Genomic DNA, 16,798 nt, shown 5'->3' on the forward strand with positions numbered 1-16,798 from the left:
TGAAGTTGCCCAGATTAATAAGTACAGGTGCAAATATCTTTTGATGGCTCAATGTAGTTCGGAGGGATCCCTGAAGCCTTGAAGAGTATGGTGACTTGAAAGGGAGTAGAGGACAAGCCCTGGATAGGTACTACCAAGTTGGGAAGGCTTTAATATGAGCTGAGTGATGGACTGGATTGCTAGTGGATTGGAAGAATTCAATGATGAAATCTTGGTTATAGCAACATACAGAATGAAGAAAAATTTCAAATAACCCTAAGCTCTATGCAGCCCCCTTCTGCTTCTATCGAGTGATGAAGAAGCATAATAAAGGCAGAGGCAAGTAAAGTTTTAAAATAGCCTGCAAACACTTGTTAATACTCAAAATGTGAAATTGTTATCCAGTGAAAAATGAGCTGATATATTACTAGGAAAAAATGGAACCATAACAAAATCGACACTTTCTCAATAAGTGAAACTAGAACATAAGAAAGTTGCAGCTTAAGAAAAGGACAGGCTTTTTCATTTTGGAGAGGCAAACAAGTGAATTCATAATGGTTTATTTTTGTGTTTTCAAAGATAATAAGAAACATTTTATGGAAAACTCAGTCATTCTATCTTGTAGATCTCACGAGAAGCATAAACAAAAAGCCTACCATGAAGATAATTGCAGCTTATGATTCAGTATCTGCTGTAGAAGATTAATAAGTAGAATAATAATTTGACAAGGTCCTTCAAACCAAGAGAACATATTCTTTGATATTTAGTAACTTCAGCACAAAAGCAGACATGAGGAGGATGACATAGACATGGTTCAGAGTTAAGAAATTAAAAGCTTATTTGTAGACTACTTGGCAACCTCATGCCTTTAATTGACGAACATATTCTTTAAGAGAAATGGAAGGGTATAAATGTAAAACACTGAAAAACAAAAATGAAATAAAATATATCATAACAAACATAAAACTACTGATTGGGAATCATGTAAGAATCTGTGTGTTGTCAGTCAATAAACATTTATTAAGCACCGATTTTTACATACCAGGCACTGTGTGAAGAGCTGGGAATAAAAAAAAAATTGTGAAAAAAAAAAAGGAAGCAATTCGCAAAGAGCTTCAAGTCTAATGGGGGAAAAGTAGAAGGTGGGATTTTAACTGGAGCTTGAAAGACACCAGGGAAGCCAGAAGGCAGAGATGAAGGCACAAATGGGGGATAGCCAGTGAAAATACCTGGAATCGGGAAATAGAGCAGCTCGTTCAAAGAAGAGCCACAAGGCCAGTACCACAGGATTGAAAAGCATATGGTAGGGTAAGGAGATGGGGCATACGGTGTAAGAAGAATGGAAAGGTAGCAAGGGGACCAGATTATGAAGAATTCTGAATGCCAAACATTTTATATTTAATCCTAGAGGTGACAGGGAGCCACTGGAGTTTACTGAATTTGGATAAAGGTGGGGTGGTAGGTACATGGTCAGACTTGTATTTAAAGAAGATCACTTTGACAGATGAATAGAGGATGGTCTGGAGTGAGGAGAAACTTGTGGTAGGGAAACCAACAAAGAGGCCATTATGTTTACTAAAGAAGCCATTATTATTATTATTATTATTATTATTATTATTATTATAAGAGGCCCAGGTATGAGGTGATGAGGGCCTCTATCTGCGTGGCGATGGTAACAGAACAGAGAAGGGGATAGACAAGAGATGTTATGAAGGTAAAATCAGCAAGACTTGGCAACAGATTGGATATGAGGGGGTGAGAGAGAATGAGTTAAGGATGACATCTAGGTGGTAAGCCTGAGTGACTGGAAGGATGCTAGTACTCTCAACAATCACAGGAAGTTGGGAAGAAGGGAAGGTTTGAAGGGAAAGATAATGAGCTCAGTTTGGGCCATGCTGGGTTTAAGATGTTAGGTGTTAAGATGTCTATTGGACATCCATTTTGAGTTGTCTAATAGACAGCTGGAGATGAAAGACTGGAAGTGAAGAAGTAAGGGTTCAAGGGTGGAGAACCACTTCTTGTGAATCACCACGTCTCAATGGGAGTAAAGAGAGAATATAGGTCCTTCCTACCAGTTTCAGGTCAGGTAGTTGTCATGGATGGAGAAGTAGGCCTTCCCTATATCAGCCTCTGGGGATTTCGGTTATGGAGTGTGTAACGTCACATAAGGAGATGGGAGGCCCTATGCTCTAAATCAGATCAATTCTGTGGACAATAGTATAGGTCTTATCAGCTAGGTATTGACATTTTGGAGCTACAGAGATGGATGTAGTAGCAGGGAACCCAGGTAAAATGGGATACTGGAACTGTACGGACATCATGTGTATTAGTGATTCTTGGGCTTTTCTGCTATGGGAAGCAATGTCTCCTTCAACCCTACTCTTGTTCCCCTCTCTATGTCATTGTTCTTTGTTTTTTGTTTTTTGGGTTTTTTTGGCAAGGCAATCGGGGTTAAGTGACATACAGCTACTAAGTGTCAAGGGACTGAGGCCAGATTTGAACTCAGCTCCTCCTAACCTCAGGGCTGGTGCTCTATCCACTGTGCCACCTAGCTGACCCTTTGTCATTGAAGATTTTAATACAGCTGAGGGATCCTTAGCAGAGTTATATATTATTCCACTATCTTTACCAAAAGTCCAATTTAGTTATTTTTTTTAAGAGCTCTTCATCCCTCCTCTCCAAAAAAGGTTAATGGAAATATGTTCAATTCACACATCTTAACATTCTAGGCTCTTTAAATTTTAGCTTCTATACCTAGAATTACCTCAGCATTCCATAACTATTTAAAACCTAGTTAAATATTACCTTGTCTTATGGTTGTCGTCAAAGGCAGTTACATTAGAAAGAATTTTTGTTCTTGCTGGTCTGTCTAAATAAAGCAGCAGTAAGTGCCAATCTCTATTTTTAGGCTAAATCAATTTCCAGAGATACACAATCCATTAAAATATCTTTCCAACAAAATTGGTCCTTATTCAGGGAAATAAACTATGCTGACATGAATGCAAGCTACCTTCTGTAGCTAGTTAAGCAATTAACAGTATTCTGGAATATTTTATTTAAAGGTTTCAAGGTTAACAAATCATCAACATACAAAGCAGAATTTTTCATCTCACAAAAATGCTTTACATCACTTCTTCCAATCCATTCCAAAACCCTGGAACCCACTTCAGGAAATTAGATTAATTAGTAATCTTACAATATCTTCTTTAGGGTAAGTTTAATTAGGGCCTTTATGCCTGTTAAAGGGAGTGTCATCAAAATAAAATTTTCTTCCTTCACAGGTGGGGCATGAAGGAGCAAATATTTCTCAGTTGTACCCTCTGAACTTCTATACCACTCTTCACTTTTCAATGAGGAAATAAGAGATAGGCAGAAATGGGGAGTTTTATAATTTTCTTGGCCTTTCAGTAATACCATAAATACTATGTGAAGATCAAAAAATAAAGCTACTGACAGAGCCTGAGCATAATTATAAAAAATGCATTTGTACAATAGGATGTTTTTGACATCTGAGGATTAAGATGAAACTGATAGCTCAATTATTTAAATTCAGTTTTCCATTTCTCTCCACTAAAGTTGTACTATAAAGCTTCATTATGGAGAAGAGGTGGACCCAGGGCTCTTAAAAGATGTGACAAAAGGGTAAAGGCTATGTCAGTTTCTACAAACCTGGAAAGGCTTTGAGTACACTGTCTGAAGACAAACTTCACTCCTAAGTTCAGGGAAGCTTATCACAAGGCTGGTTACAGGATAAAGAACATTTTGGCTATAAGAACTCTGGAACACAAACCCTCTCCTTAACTCCAGAGGAACTGTTTTCTTTGCCAGTGAAGGGAAGAACCCATATTGAAGAAAGCACAGATCCTTGAAGTAAATATAGTCTCAATTTATCTAGATTGATTTCATATAATCTATGATTTGGGTAAGTAGCAAGGAATAAAAAATTCATTTTGTGCTAAAAATATGCTAGAAGATATATGCTAGCAACAGAGTCATGAAATGTCAGTTAAATCCAGTTTTTAGAAATAGCATGATGTAGTGAAAGAAACATTGAATTTGGGGCCAGAAGACCAGGGTTAAAGGTCTGGCTTTTCTACATACTGACCATGTAACCGACCATTCACTTCAGCCCACTGACCATCTATTTTTTCATCTATAAAATAGAGATATCTAGTAGTGTTGTAGTAAGGAAAGTAGCAGTAAATAGTTTAAAGTGCTATGTATTAATAATACAAGAATAATCAAGATATACTACATTTAAAAAAAAACCACCACTTAAGAAAGAAAATTATTATTCAAACAAAATGCTTGAATTTGAAGGATGGTTTACTTCTGTGGTTTGTTGAATCAGTTTCATTTCTTTTTATCATTTTAAGTTGAATTTACTTTATTTCTTCTGAATTAAGTTTTATTTTGTATATTTCTAATCTCTGAAGTTTTGCTAATTAAAGAGTTTTTAATAGTCGTTTTATATTTTAGAAAACAAACTTGGACAACACATTTAAGTATTATCTGAAAAATACACAGACAACCTAAAATTGCATGTGCTGCAGGGTTGTAGCATACAGTTAGTAATTATAACAATATGTTTTTGTGGAAATAGAAAAAGGATGCTAACATACCACAAGAAGACAATTCATTCCATGCATATTCCTTATCAATATCAACCACATAAATCTGCAAAGTGGCCAACTAGATTGAATGATAAAAAAATCTTCAAAGCTATTAGAGCTCTATCCTCAGTCCCATGCTACTCAATATTCTTACCAGTGATTTGTACAATGATACAGAAGCATTACCAAATGAGGAAATAATGAAAAGCTGGTGAAGCTACACAGGTAATGTACTGAATAACAATCAGATTAGAGGGGGAAAATGGGTTAATATCAATAAAATTAATATTTGGGAAATACTAATGCAAAGACCTATATGTAAGCTTGAAAAATCAGATATAAAATATATGATAGTGAAGGGCAGCTAGGTGGTGCAGTGGATAGAGCTCTGGCCTTGGAGTCAGGAGGACCTGAGTTCAAATATGGTCTCAGACACTTGACACTTACTAGCTGTGTGACTCTGGGCAAGTCACTTAACCCCAATTGCCTAAAAAAAAAAAAAATAGGATAGCGAAGATCTGGTTTGACTACGGCCCATGTAAGAAAGACCTGAAGGATTTTAGTTGACCCTTTGCTCAATGTCAGTCAACAGTATAAAGATACCCAAAATAAAACAACACAAGTAAAGACATCTCAGAATACATTGATAGAAATGTAGCATTTAGCTTACGGAACATGATGATCTTATTGAAGTGTGCACAGGTAAGTCCACATCGAGTGCACTGTGTCCATTTCTAGTCACTATACTTGAAGAAGAACAATGACAAACTAGACAACATTTGGATGAGGGAAACCAAGATGTTAGGAGATCTTGAAATCAGGTAACACACAAATTGAAGGAATTGAGGATGTTTAGCTTTTTTCAAAGGAATTAAATTGTCTTATTTTGCTCTGATGGACAGAAGTAGAATAAAATAAGTGAATGGAATAAGGGAAAGATATTTCAATTAAAGACAATGAAAAATCTTCTAACAAGTAGAGCTAGATGTTCAAGAACTGAACAGACTCTGGGAAAGGACCAGACGAACCTTCTCATTATGTATATAAACACATGTTTACCATTATGGACTCTGGTTACTTCAAGTACCATCCTCCCACTGTAAATGAAAATAAGCTGACATTACTTGCTAGAGAATTTATACATGCATGCATGCATTTATACATACATCTTTACAGGCCTCTTGTCCTTATCCTGATACTTGTGCATTAGAAGTTTTTCAACCAATAAACAAATATTTATAAAGTACCTGCTTTAGGCCAGGCACTACACAAAGCCCAGGAGATACAAACAGAGGCAAAAAAACAAACAAAAAAACAACAACAGTCCCTGCCCTCAAGGAGCTTACAGTCTAACAGGAGAGACAACATGCAAACAAATATATACAAAGCAAGCTATATACAGAGTAAATAGAAAATAAATAACAAAGAGAAGGTGCTTGAATTAAGAAGGGTTAGGAGAGGATTCCTGTAAAAGATAGGATATTAACTGGGACTTAATGGAAACCAGTAGACAATTAAAGAGGGACAGCATTCTAGATATACGGAACAGCAAGAGAAAATGCCAGCAACCAAGAGATAGAATGTGTTGTTTGTTGAACAGTTAGGAAACCAATGTCACATGCCAAGGGATATGGTATAAGAAGACCAGAAAGGTAGAAGAGAGCTAGGTTATGAAAGGCTATGAATGCCAACAGAGCATTTTGTATTTGATCCTAGAGGCAATAAGGAGCCACTGGAGTTTACTGGGTAGGGGGGATGACATGATCAGACCTGAGCTTTAGGAAAACCACTTTGGTGATTGAATGGAGGACCCACCTGCAAGTTATTACAATAGTCCAGATGTCAGGTGATGAAGGTCCACACTAGAGTGGTGGTAGTATCAGAGGAGAGAAGGAGGTATTTTGGAAAAGTGAAATTGACAAGCCTTGGCAACAGATTGGCTATGAGGGGTGAGAGACAGTAAGGAGTCCAGGATATCTCCTAGGTTGTGAGACTGAGGGATAGGTAGGATAGGGTTGCCTTCTACACCAATAGGGAAGAGCCTCAGGAGAAAAGACAATGAGTTCTGTTTTGGACATGCTGAGTTTAAGAGGTCTACTGAACATCCAATTTAAGATGTCTCAAAGGCAGTTAGTAATGTCAGACTGGAGGTCAACAGAGAGGTTAGAGTGGGACAGGTAGATTCGAGAAAGATCAGCATAGACAAAGTAATTAAATTTTCACCTTCAAAGAAACCTCCCTTTCTTCTCCTCCTCTTCTACAAAATGTAGAATAACATTCATATCATCAGAGACTTTGTCCTGTCACTAGAGATGACCTTTCAATATTATCCACTCATTGGCCAACCAATTTCAAGAGAATGAGAACTCCCATGGGATATCTATGCCCATGGAAATTCTTCATTATTCTATATTATTTATGTAGCCTTAATTGCTTCCTTTGCATAGGCTTACTGTCTTAAATGCCCCCAAAGGTCTCTCTAACTCCAAAAATTATATCTTTATGGATAAGTATCCACTTGGGACCAAATGGTTCCAAAGTGCTTGGGATCACAGATAACAGACTTTTGGATCATCTAAAGGTAGAAGAAGGGAACATTATAATCCTATGTACTTCATCTAATTTAACCAATTACAAGGCTGTAGGAACTATGTATATTCTGAACCAATCTTTACAGTTTAAATTATCTATATATTCTTTCCACAATTATGATTACACTCTCCTATTGAAGAGGAGCAGCCATGATGGTAGACTAGAAAGAAACATAAGAACCAGCTCTTTTCTACAATTACTCCAACAAAGATCTAAAAAGAATAACAGGTGATGGACTACATGTGCAGAATGAGACTGACATTTTTGAATGGGGCCAACATAATCTACTTTGCTTAACTGCATATTTATTGCAAGAGTTTCAAATAAAAGGTGAATGTTTGATTTAAAAAAAAAAAAGCACATACACAAAACAGAACAGAACCAGAGCAAGAAGAGATTGGGAAATCTTTTTTTTTTTTTTTTTTTTTTTAGGCAATTGGGGTTAAGTGACTTGCCCAGAGTCACACAGCTAGTAAATGTCAAGTGTTTGGTCTGAGGCTGGATTTGAACTCAGGTTTTCCTGACTTCAGGGCTGGTGCTCTATCTATTGCGCCACCTAGCTGCCCCCTGAGATTGGGAAATCCAAGGGAAAGAAATGCAATGAGTCATTTTTCCAACCCAGGGAGCAGGAACAGGAGTCACAGAACATTTGTGTCACTATTAACCAAAGAGCTGGAGGAGGGGCTGATCCTAATCTGTATTCCAGGTCAAGGAACAATCATGGATCCAATAGGGTCTGGGTCTAACCTTGTAGGAAGCAAGAACAGGGGTCAGCATAGAACTGGCTGTGCTCTCTACACCCAGAACTGGGTTGTGGACCCACCGTGGACTTTGGAAGGTACCTGGGGCTAGGCATGAGGCTGACCCCTAGCTGTGTTCTAGGAGTGAAGTGATGGTACATCCAGCTGATCTAGCTCAGATCTGGTCTATGGGTATGTACTGGGCAAGGAGCAGGAATGGAAAGAAACAGCAGCTGAGTGGCATTGACCTAAGAGTGAGGTCTCTGATTCAGTTCTGAGCCTCATCTGAGGTCTGCATCAACTATGAAGGGGGCCTGAAGCTCTGCCACTCTGAACTTGCAGAGCCTTTCTGCTAGACCCCAATGGGGTCTAGAACCAGCAGTATAGTCTCTCGGCTCCAGCTAGGGGCAAATTTGTGTTATGCAGACCCAAACTGGAGTAAGAAGCCTGTCAAATTCAGTCCAGGTGAGTGTGTGGGGTAGGGAATAAATCAGACTTCATTCTAGATCAGAACATTTAATGTGCACTGAATGTTTTCAGGTCCCTGGCCTGAGCTGAGATTCATGAAAAACACAGCAGTCAACACCTACAGAAAACAGCAGCAGGATCTCAGAGAACAGAAACAAGTAAGGTCTTGATATTGTTTTCAGAAGTGTACAATGCCTGATCCTAATATGAAGTCCCAACAAGGGAAGTAAGACTGAAAGAATGAGTAAAGAACAAAAGAATCTCAAATAAAAAGTTATTGTTATGCCAGTGATGCCTAAGACATAAACCCCAAAGAGGAAAATAACTACAAAACAACTACAAGAAAAGCGTCAAAGGAAAACATAGCTTAGACATAAGGTCTGCTAGAATTCCTAAAAGAAATGAAGCAAGAGTTTTAAAATTATGATATAAATGAAATGAAAATCCTAAAAAAAACTTGGAAAAGAAATGAAAATGTTGGAGGCAAGATTTGAAAGGAGAATTAGTAGCTTCATATGAAATGTGAAAAACCTTAGTCAAGTAAAAAAAAATGGATTAGACAACAATGAGATATGTTAAATCAAATTCAAAAATCTGAAAAAAAGAAAAGAAAATCTAAGGTATCTCTTATCAAGAATAACTTGACCTGGAAAATAGATCAAGGAGTATGAGAATAATTAGACTAGTCATGTGTGACAGCACACACCTGTAATCCCAGCAAATAGGGAGACTGAGGCTAAGTAGATCTTGAGCTCAGGAGTCTGAACTGAAGTGGGTTTGGCTGATTAGAGTGTCTGTACTAGGATATTCATCATCAATGTGGTAAGTCACCAGGAAGGGGGAAGGGGGGAGCACCACTTTGCTTAAGGAGAAGCAAAATAGTCAAGGCACAATATGCGCCTCTGCCAATGAGAAGTGGGATCAGATTTATAAGTAGTCCCTGTACTTCCAAACTGGATGAGATGGTAAAGCCCCAGCCTTAAAAAATTGAATGAATGAATGAATGATAATAATTGGATTACGTGGAAGTCAGGAGCAGAAAAAGAGCCTGGATATCATATTTCAAGAAATCATGAAAGGAGAGTGTGCATATGTATTAGAACCAGAGGATAAAGTGAAAATAGAAAGAATTCACTAGTCACATCCTAAAAGAAATCCCAAAATGAAAACTTCTAGAATTTTGTAGGTAAAACCCCAGGGTTTATAGGTCAAAGAAAAAAAATGCTGCATGCAGTCAGAAATGACAAGGATAAATATTAAAGAGCCACAGTCAGGATCACAAAAAAATGTAGCAGCTAACACTAGAAAGGAGTAGAGCTTTTGGAACACAATATTCCAAAAGACGAAAGATACAAGCTTACAACCAAAAAGGATTTACCTAATAAAACTGAGTAATGATCTTACAAGGGAAAGATAGACCTTAAATGAAATGGATAACTTTTAAGCATTCCTGATGAAAAGAGCAGAATTGAGTAGAAATTGAAATACAAAGGCAGGAGTCAAGAGAAATGTATGTTACTTCAAGACAAATCAAGGCAAAAAGCATCGATTAAGAGCTTCCTATGTGCCAGGCACCTGTACTAAGTACTGAAAATACAAAAACAAGCAAAAAGAAAAAAATCCCTGCCCTCAAGGAACTTACATTCTAGTGAGGAAAAAGATGACACATAAAAGGGAGCTGAAAATGGAGGTGGTAGGGGTGGAGGTGAAAAGAAAGGGTCAGGGTTGGTATGGGCTCTTCCTCAAGATGGAAGTTCCGGGAAGAACTCAGCAATGGAAGTAGGAAACTGCAGAGGTTAAGGGGGAGGTCAACTGAGACGTGGCAGCAGTCTTTTCATAAGAAAGTAAATCTAAGTGAGCAATCAGAAGGACTATAGAAGGATGAGGGGTTTACATTCTACTAAAGGGTCTTGATAAAACTGTTCCTTGAGGACTTTAATACATTAGGAGTCATAGAGTTGTTTTGTTATGGTTTGTTGATTTTAAAAGAAAGAAAAAGGAATAAAAAAGACTAGTGGGAGGAAAAGTAAGGGAACATTATTTTACATACTTGGGGTACTTAAGTAGAAGACTGTACAAATTGGGAAGAAGGGGTAGAGGCAGTGGCCATCACTCCAATGTTATTTTCCTTTAAACTGGGCAGATGAGGGTAGAACACAACAAACAAAAAGTTTGGGGAACAAATGTACTCAACTGGAAAGAGAAATAGAAGGAAATTGGGAGAGTAGAGAGGGAGGAATTAAAAGGAAGGGTACCAAATTCAGAAGCTGGATCATGAAGAAAGGGCATGGCTTAACAAATTATGGTATATTAATATAAATGGAATACTATCATGCCATAAGAAATGACAAAAGGGATAAAAAGTGAAATCTAAAAAGATTTGAACTGATGCAGTCTTAAATAAACAAAACCAGAGGAACACTTTATACAATAACACCAACATTGTAAAGACAGGTAATTGAGACTTGAGAACCGTGATTCTGGATGAATGATGATGATGAAGAATGCTATTCACCAACTAGCAGAGAGGTGACAGACTCAAAATGGAGAATAGATATACATATTTTTGGACATGGCCAACATGGACATTTGTTTTGATTGACTATGCAAGGATTTTTTTTTTTTAATTTCTCAATTGGGGAGTAGGGAGGTATGGGAGAGAAAAAAATGTTAGTTGCAAAACAAGAAAACGAAAAAAAAAAAGAAAGTGACAGATGTTAAATAAAAAACAAAAAAAAATCCACAAATTCTATTATGGGTACTATACTGTGCGAGGCATAAAATAGATTCATAGAAACTAAGAAAATGGTAATTTACTTATAAAAGATTCATTTTGTGCTCTTCTCTACCAAAGTTACATGGAAATTTTGCCACAACAAGATGCCAGAAATTTTAATGAATTAAGTTTTATGTTACAAGAAATATGTGTATATGTCATTCATTGTGGATTTATTGACATTTGCATTTGATGGAAAATGATATAGCAAATTAAAATTTTCTAAAAGAAATAGGACATAGAATATAAACAAAGAAATGCAAAAGTCTAATAAAATAGCACCTAACCTATATGTGGTGCTCCAGAATGGTTTAAATATTAATCACAACAGCAGAAAACAAGAAAAAAAGGGCTGAAGGGAACTTCTTTTAAAATATATATTAAAAAATAAAATAAAATAAAATATACATTGACTGAGTATCATGTTTCTGAGGTTGAAGACAGGTTTGTGACCCCAGTGCAGACACTATGAGCCACCCCAACATTCTTTCTAAAGCAAGGGGCAATTTTGGATATCTATTAAATGTGAATAGTTAGACATTGTCTCTCATGTTAACACAGCAACTAGAAAATATGAGGGGAAGCGAATTCACAAAAAAAAAAAAAAGAATTCACCAATGAGAAGAAGTAAATTTCTTATTACATGAGAAATATAAAGATATATGATTTTATTTCAAAAGGAAGCACATGCAAATCAATGTACTTTTGCTGCTTTAATAGCTTAAAAAAAGACATTCTTTTCTTCAACCTCATTGATTGGATTGCTGAAAATGATTTTCTTTAATCTTGTGAACAAGGTTACTGAAATATTTTCAAGCCTCATGTACAAATCTATCATAAATTAGCAAAGATGGATTAAGTAAAGGATAAACCATTTTCAAGCTTTTGTACATTTACCCTCCTGATACCTAAAAAGTTCACACTCCTTTAAAATGTAAAATGAAATACAGTAATCAGAAATGCTTTATGTATAACCTGGAACCCATAATACTTTGTCCCACACTGTGATTAGTATTAAAAGGATTAAATGGGCCCTTGGATTATATACCTCATTCAAATCTCCTCTCAAATCAGGCAGTTTTTGAATATTAAACCCCACTAGGGGAGTAGGCCAATTCCTGATATTGAGTTTAAGCTTCTGTTGTTAGTTTGTTTTTTTTCCCACCTCCTTTCTGCATAGAGTGTAAAAGAAAAAACAAAATAAGAGGTAAAAAGGAGCGATGTTATATATAAGGGAAGCATTTTGTAAAAGAAGGAAACAGCATGTTAGGGAACCATTTTCTATAGAGATGTGAAATTTCCTCAAACTAAAGGAACAGACAAACCTGAAACAGGAATGCATCGCCAAGAGAGTTACTGAGGCAGAAAACAAAGTCTTTCTTTGGGTGCTCAGGCACTGCTTGCACAATGCTGTTCTCCACCCAGACTGCATGCTTGGGGATGCTGTTGTGATCTATTCCAGACCTCCCATCACTCTCATAGAAGAATAATGTGCATCCTAAGAAAAAAGATCAGAGGCATTCAGTATATTGGTTAATTGAAAATAAATGATTTATGTAATAGCAAGCCAATGCAACATGAAAACCACCACTTGAATCCAACTAACAGGAAGTAAGCAAAAGCTTAAAAATCCTACTTTGCAACTCATTCTTAATTTTTTGGATTAAAATCAAATAGCAAATCCAAAGAGGAATGGTGTAGGTTAGAAATGTGGTTTGATATGGTGTAAAGAGCTCTAACCCAGTAACTGAAACGAATAAATGGTATGACATTGGACTTGGAGCCTGGCACATAGCTGGTGTTTAAGAAAAGCTTGCTGAATAATAAATTAATTAAGCTGTAAAGCTATTTACTCAGTTGACCCCAATTTCCTAATCTGAAAACTGAGATGATTAAGATTGTGTTCAGTCATTTCTCAGTCATGTCCAACTCTCCATGACCCATTCTGGGGTTTCTTGGCAGATACTGGAGTGGTTTGCCATTTCCTTCTCCTGATCATTTTTTATAGAAGAGGAACTAAGGCAAACAGGGTTAAGTGAGTTGCCCAGGGTCCCATAGCTACTAAGTGTTTGAGGCTGGATCTGAACTCACAAAGAGAAGTCTTCCTGACCCCAGGCCCAGTGCTCTATCCACTGCGTCACCTAGATGCCCATGATTAATAGATAATTCCTAAAGTTCCCTTCTGGCTTTAAAACTCTAATTCTATAGAACACATTTGCCCTTATTTTTTTCATTTAGTCTTTATGTTCATTTTTTTCCCTCAGTTTTTCATTCCCCAAGCAGTCTCTCTTATTATTTCCAAATGAGATTTTTTTTCTAGTTCATGCTGCCTGATCTGAAAGACTGATTTTTCCTTTTTTAGCCAATCTTCTAACAAAAACTATCTATACCTGGTGCCTCTGCTTTCTCCCCTCTTACTCCATAATCTTTTACAATCTGGATTTTTAACTTATCATTCCGCTGAAAATGCTCTCTCCAAATTTAACAACAATCTCCTGATTGCCAAACTGTCTTCATTTTTCTTTAGCTATCTGCTGCATTTGATACATGACAACCTTCTTTTCCTAGACATACTTTCATGACACCTACCTCTTAAGCTTCCTCTTACCTGTCTAGTTGCTCCTTCTCAGTCTCTTTTGCTGGCTTACCAATTATATTTATGACTCTAAACTGTGACTCAAACAACCACCAGAAATGTTCAGATTAGATTGGTGAAGGAGAGTGAGGAATGAAGACAGCACCAGTAACCTACAACATTGGCAGAATAATGGTGCCCTCAATAGAAATAGCAAAGTTTGGAAAAGGGGTTTATTTTGGGTGGAAAGATGAGTTTTGTTTTGGCCATGCTGAGTCTGAGATGACTCTGGGACATACAATTTAAAATGTCAAATAGGAATTTGGTGATGTGGAACTGAAACTGAAGACAGAGATTGGGAATGGATTTATAGATCTGGGAGTTATCTACATAGAGATACTCTGGGGCAATCTGCAGAGATAATAATTAAATCCATGGGATTTGAAAGAGAGAGAATATACTGTGAGAAAAGAGCAGCCTGGGACAGATGACCGGTGATCATTCACAGTGCATGGTCATGATATGATTGTTGAGTTATCCAAGGAGACTGAGAAGGAAAAAGCAGACAGGTAGGAGAACCAGGAGAAAATAGTGTCATGAAAACTGAGAGGGAGAATGGGTATAGGAGAAGGTGATCAACAGAGTCAAATATAGTAGATGAGTCAAAAAGGATGAAGACTGAGGGGAAAACAAACAACAAACATCAGATTTGGCAATACGGAGATTATTGCCAACTTCAGAGAGAGCAGTTTCAGTAAAGTGATGAGGTTGGAAGCTACATTACCAAAGGTTGAGGTGGGAGTGATAGGACAAGAAGAGGAGGCAATGATTGTTGACAGCTTTTTCCAGGAGTTTGAGAAAGGGAGGCAAGGTATAGGATAAGTTAAGAGAATGTATGTCTGAAGGCAGTAGAGAACCAATAGAAAGAGGGAGGCTGAGGATTAGAGAGAGGAAAGTGATGATGGGGGGTGGAGGTGGATGCAATCTGCTGGAGAAGACAGAAAGAGATGGGATCAAGAGCACACTTATGATACTGGCTTTGAAAAAAGAAAAGAGCTACCTCATTATAATAGGTTAGGAAAAAGGAAGAGTGGGGAATAATGTAAAGGGGTTTGAAGATAAGGACAGAAAGAAGCTGGTCTCAACTTTCTCAATCAAGTAAGAGGTAAGGTCTTCAATTAAGGAGAGGAGTTGGGGGAATACTGAGGAAAGGAAAGTTTGGAATAGCTTCTATGGGGAGTGAGAAAGGGAAGTAATTAGAGAGGAATATAAGGACTGTCTTGCTGCAGTTGAGGGACTACTTGGGGTTAGTTAAAATGAATTTGAAATGTGCACAGATTAGCATGGTTACATCCCTTTCTATCAGCAATACATGCAGACATGTGGACATAGGGACAAAGAGCAATATCTCATTGTAGGGTCAGAGGCATAGTTGCCTGTCCACTCCTGTTGTCAGAGTTCTCTTCCTGATCACTTGCCGCAACAATATTGGAAACTTACTCTACAAACAACAACAACAACAACAAAAAGGGGGCAGCTAGGTGGCGCAGTGGATAGAGTACCAGATGCAGGAGGACCTGAGTTCAAATCCAGCCTCATACACATAACACTAACTAGCTGTGTGACCCTGGGCAAGTCACTTAACCCCATTGCCTAGCCAAAAAACAAACAAACAAATAAACAAAGAAACCTACTCTGCCATCTTTGCAGATTTCTCCTGGTTCTACTACAAATTCAGTTCACCCAAAGTGAATGGGCCATCACCACAGCAAAGCAATCTTCTTAATCTTCCCTAATTGATTCTCTATCTCACTAATTTCAGCAAACTATTACAAATCTTCGGTCCTCAAATTTCCTCCAGCACCCCTTCCCTAACTTTTCTCAACCAAACCCCTCCTTTCATATTTTCCTAAGAAAACACAGGCCATCTGCCATGAGCTTCCTCTTCTCTCCATCTCGTAATTTGTTGATGTCATCCCCCATTCTCTCATTATGTAGAATAATCTCTATAAAGCGGCCCTTCTCTCCAAGATTTCTACAGGTACCTTTAATCCCATTTCCTCCTATTTTCAACAGATTGCCAATGCCCCCTCCCCAAGATTGCCCTTTCTCTCTAATCTTTCTTCCTTACAAACACACCCAAGTCTCCATAATGCTTAAGAACAAAACAAACCCAACTGTCATTAGAACATACCACCTGCCCCTTCAAACTATCATCTAATACCTCTCTTTCTTGTCTCAAACTCCTAAAAATAAATGTTTCTATGTATTGCCTCTATCCTCTTCATTCATTCACTCCTCAATTCTTTGTAATCTGGCTTCCAACCTTATCAACTCGACTGCTCTTGCCAAAGTCACTAATGATTTCTTAACTGTCAAATCTTTTTCTCAATCCTAATCCTTAACCATTCTTAATCACTTGCCAGTGTTGGCTACCTTTTCCTCCAGGATAATCGCTCCTCTGAATTTTGTTTTTGTTTACATTTACTCTCTTTTTGTTTTCCTTCTACTGGTCTGATAACTCTTTCTCATTTTTATTTGGATCATCAGCAATATCATGTCCACTAAATGTGGATGTAACCCAAGAATCTATATGAGTTCTCTTCTCTTTTTCTTTATATTCCCTATCTTGATGACTTCATCAGCTCTGATGGTTTCAATTTTCATCCCAATGCAGAAGACTCCCAAATTCATAAAGCAACTGTCATCTGTCTCCTGAGCTCCAGGTCTGCATCACCAACTGTCTATTGGACATCTCCCACTGGACATCCCATAAGCATCTCAAATTTAAATGTCCCAAATGGAATTCTTTAGCCCTCCCCCAAACCCATCTCATTTCCAAACTTCCCTATTTCAGCCAAGGGAACTACCATTCCTATAGTCATCCAGGTTCAAAGCCCCAGTATCATTATCAGCACCTCCTTCACATTGACCCACATATCCTATCAACTGCCTATCTTGTCATTTCTGTCTCTGTAAATTCCCTGCCCAGTAATTTTTAGTCAAAGTACTGTTGCTAAGTGTTTATCGCCTCTCCCTGCTCATACCCGTCCTG

General features: G+C 37.6%; 1 protein-coding gene across 10 annotated transcripts in view; it reads right to left on the reverse strand.

Moving 5' to 3' along the window:
• TIAM1 (T cell lymphoma invasion and metastasis 1) overlaps positions 1–16,798 on the reverse strand; it is a 251,069-nt gene that overhangs the window by 88,947 nt on the left and 145,324 nt on the right. For all 10 annotated transcript variants that reach the window (XM_027875529.1, XM_027875525.1, XM_027875531.1 and 7 more), the window contains one exon: positions 12,494–12,666. In XM_027875529.1, the coding sequence (XP_027731330.1) occupies positions 12,494–12,666 (173 nt within the window). The remainder of the gene's footprint in view (positions 1–12,493; positions 12,667–16,798) is intronic.

The sequence above is a fragment of the Vombatus ursinus genome, unplaced genomic scaffold (assembly GCF_900497805.2).
Source record: "Vombatus ursinus unplaced genomic scaffold, bare-nosed wombat genome assembly UNPS02014809.1, whole genome shotgun sequence".
Classification (NCBI taxonomy): domain Eukaryota; kingdom Metazoa; phylum Chordata; class Mammalia; order Diprotodontia; family Vombatidae; genus Vombatus; species Vombatus ursinus.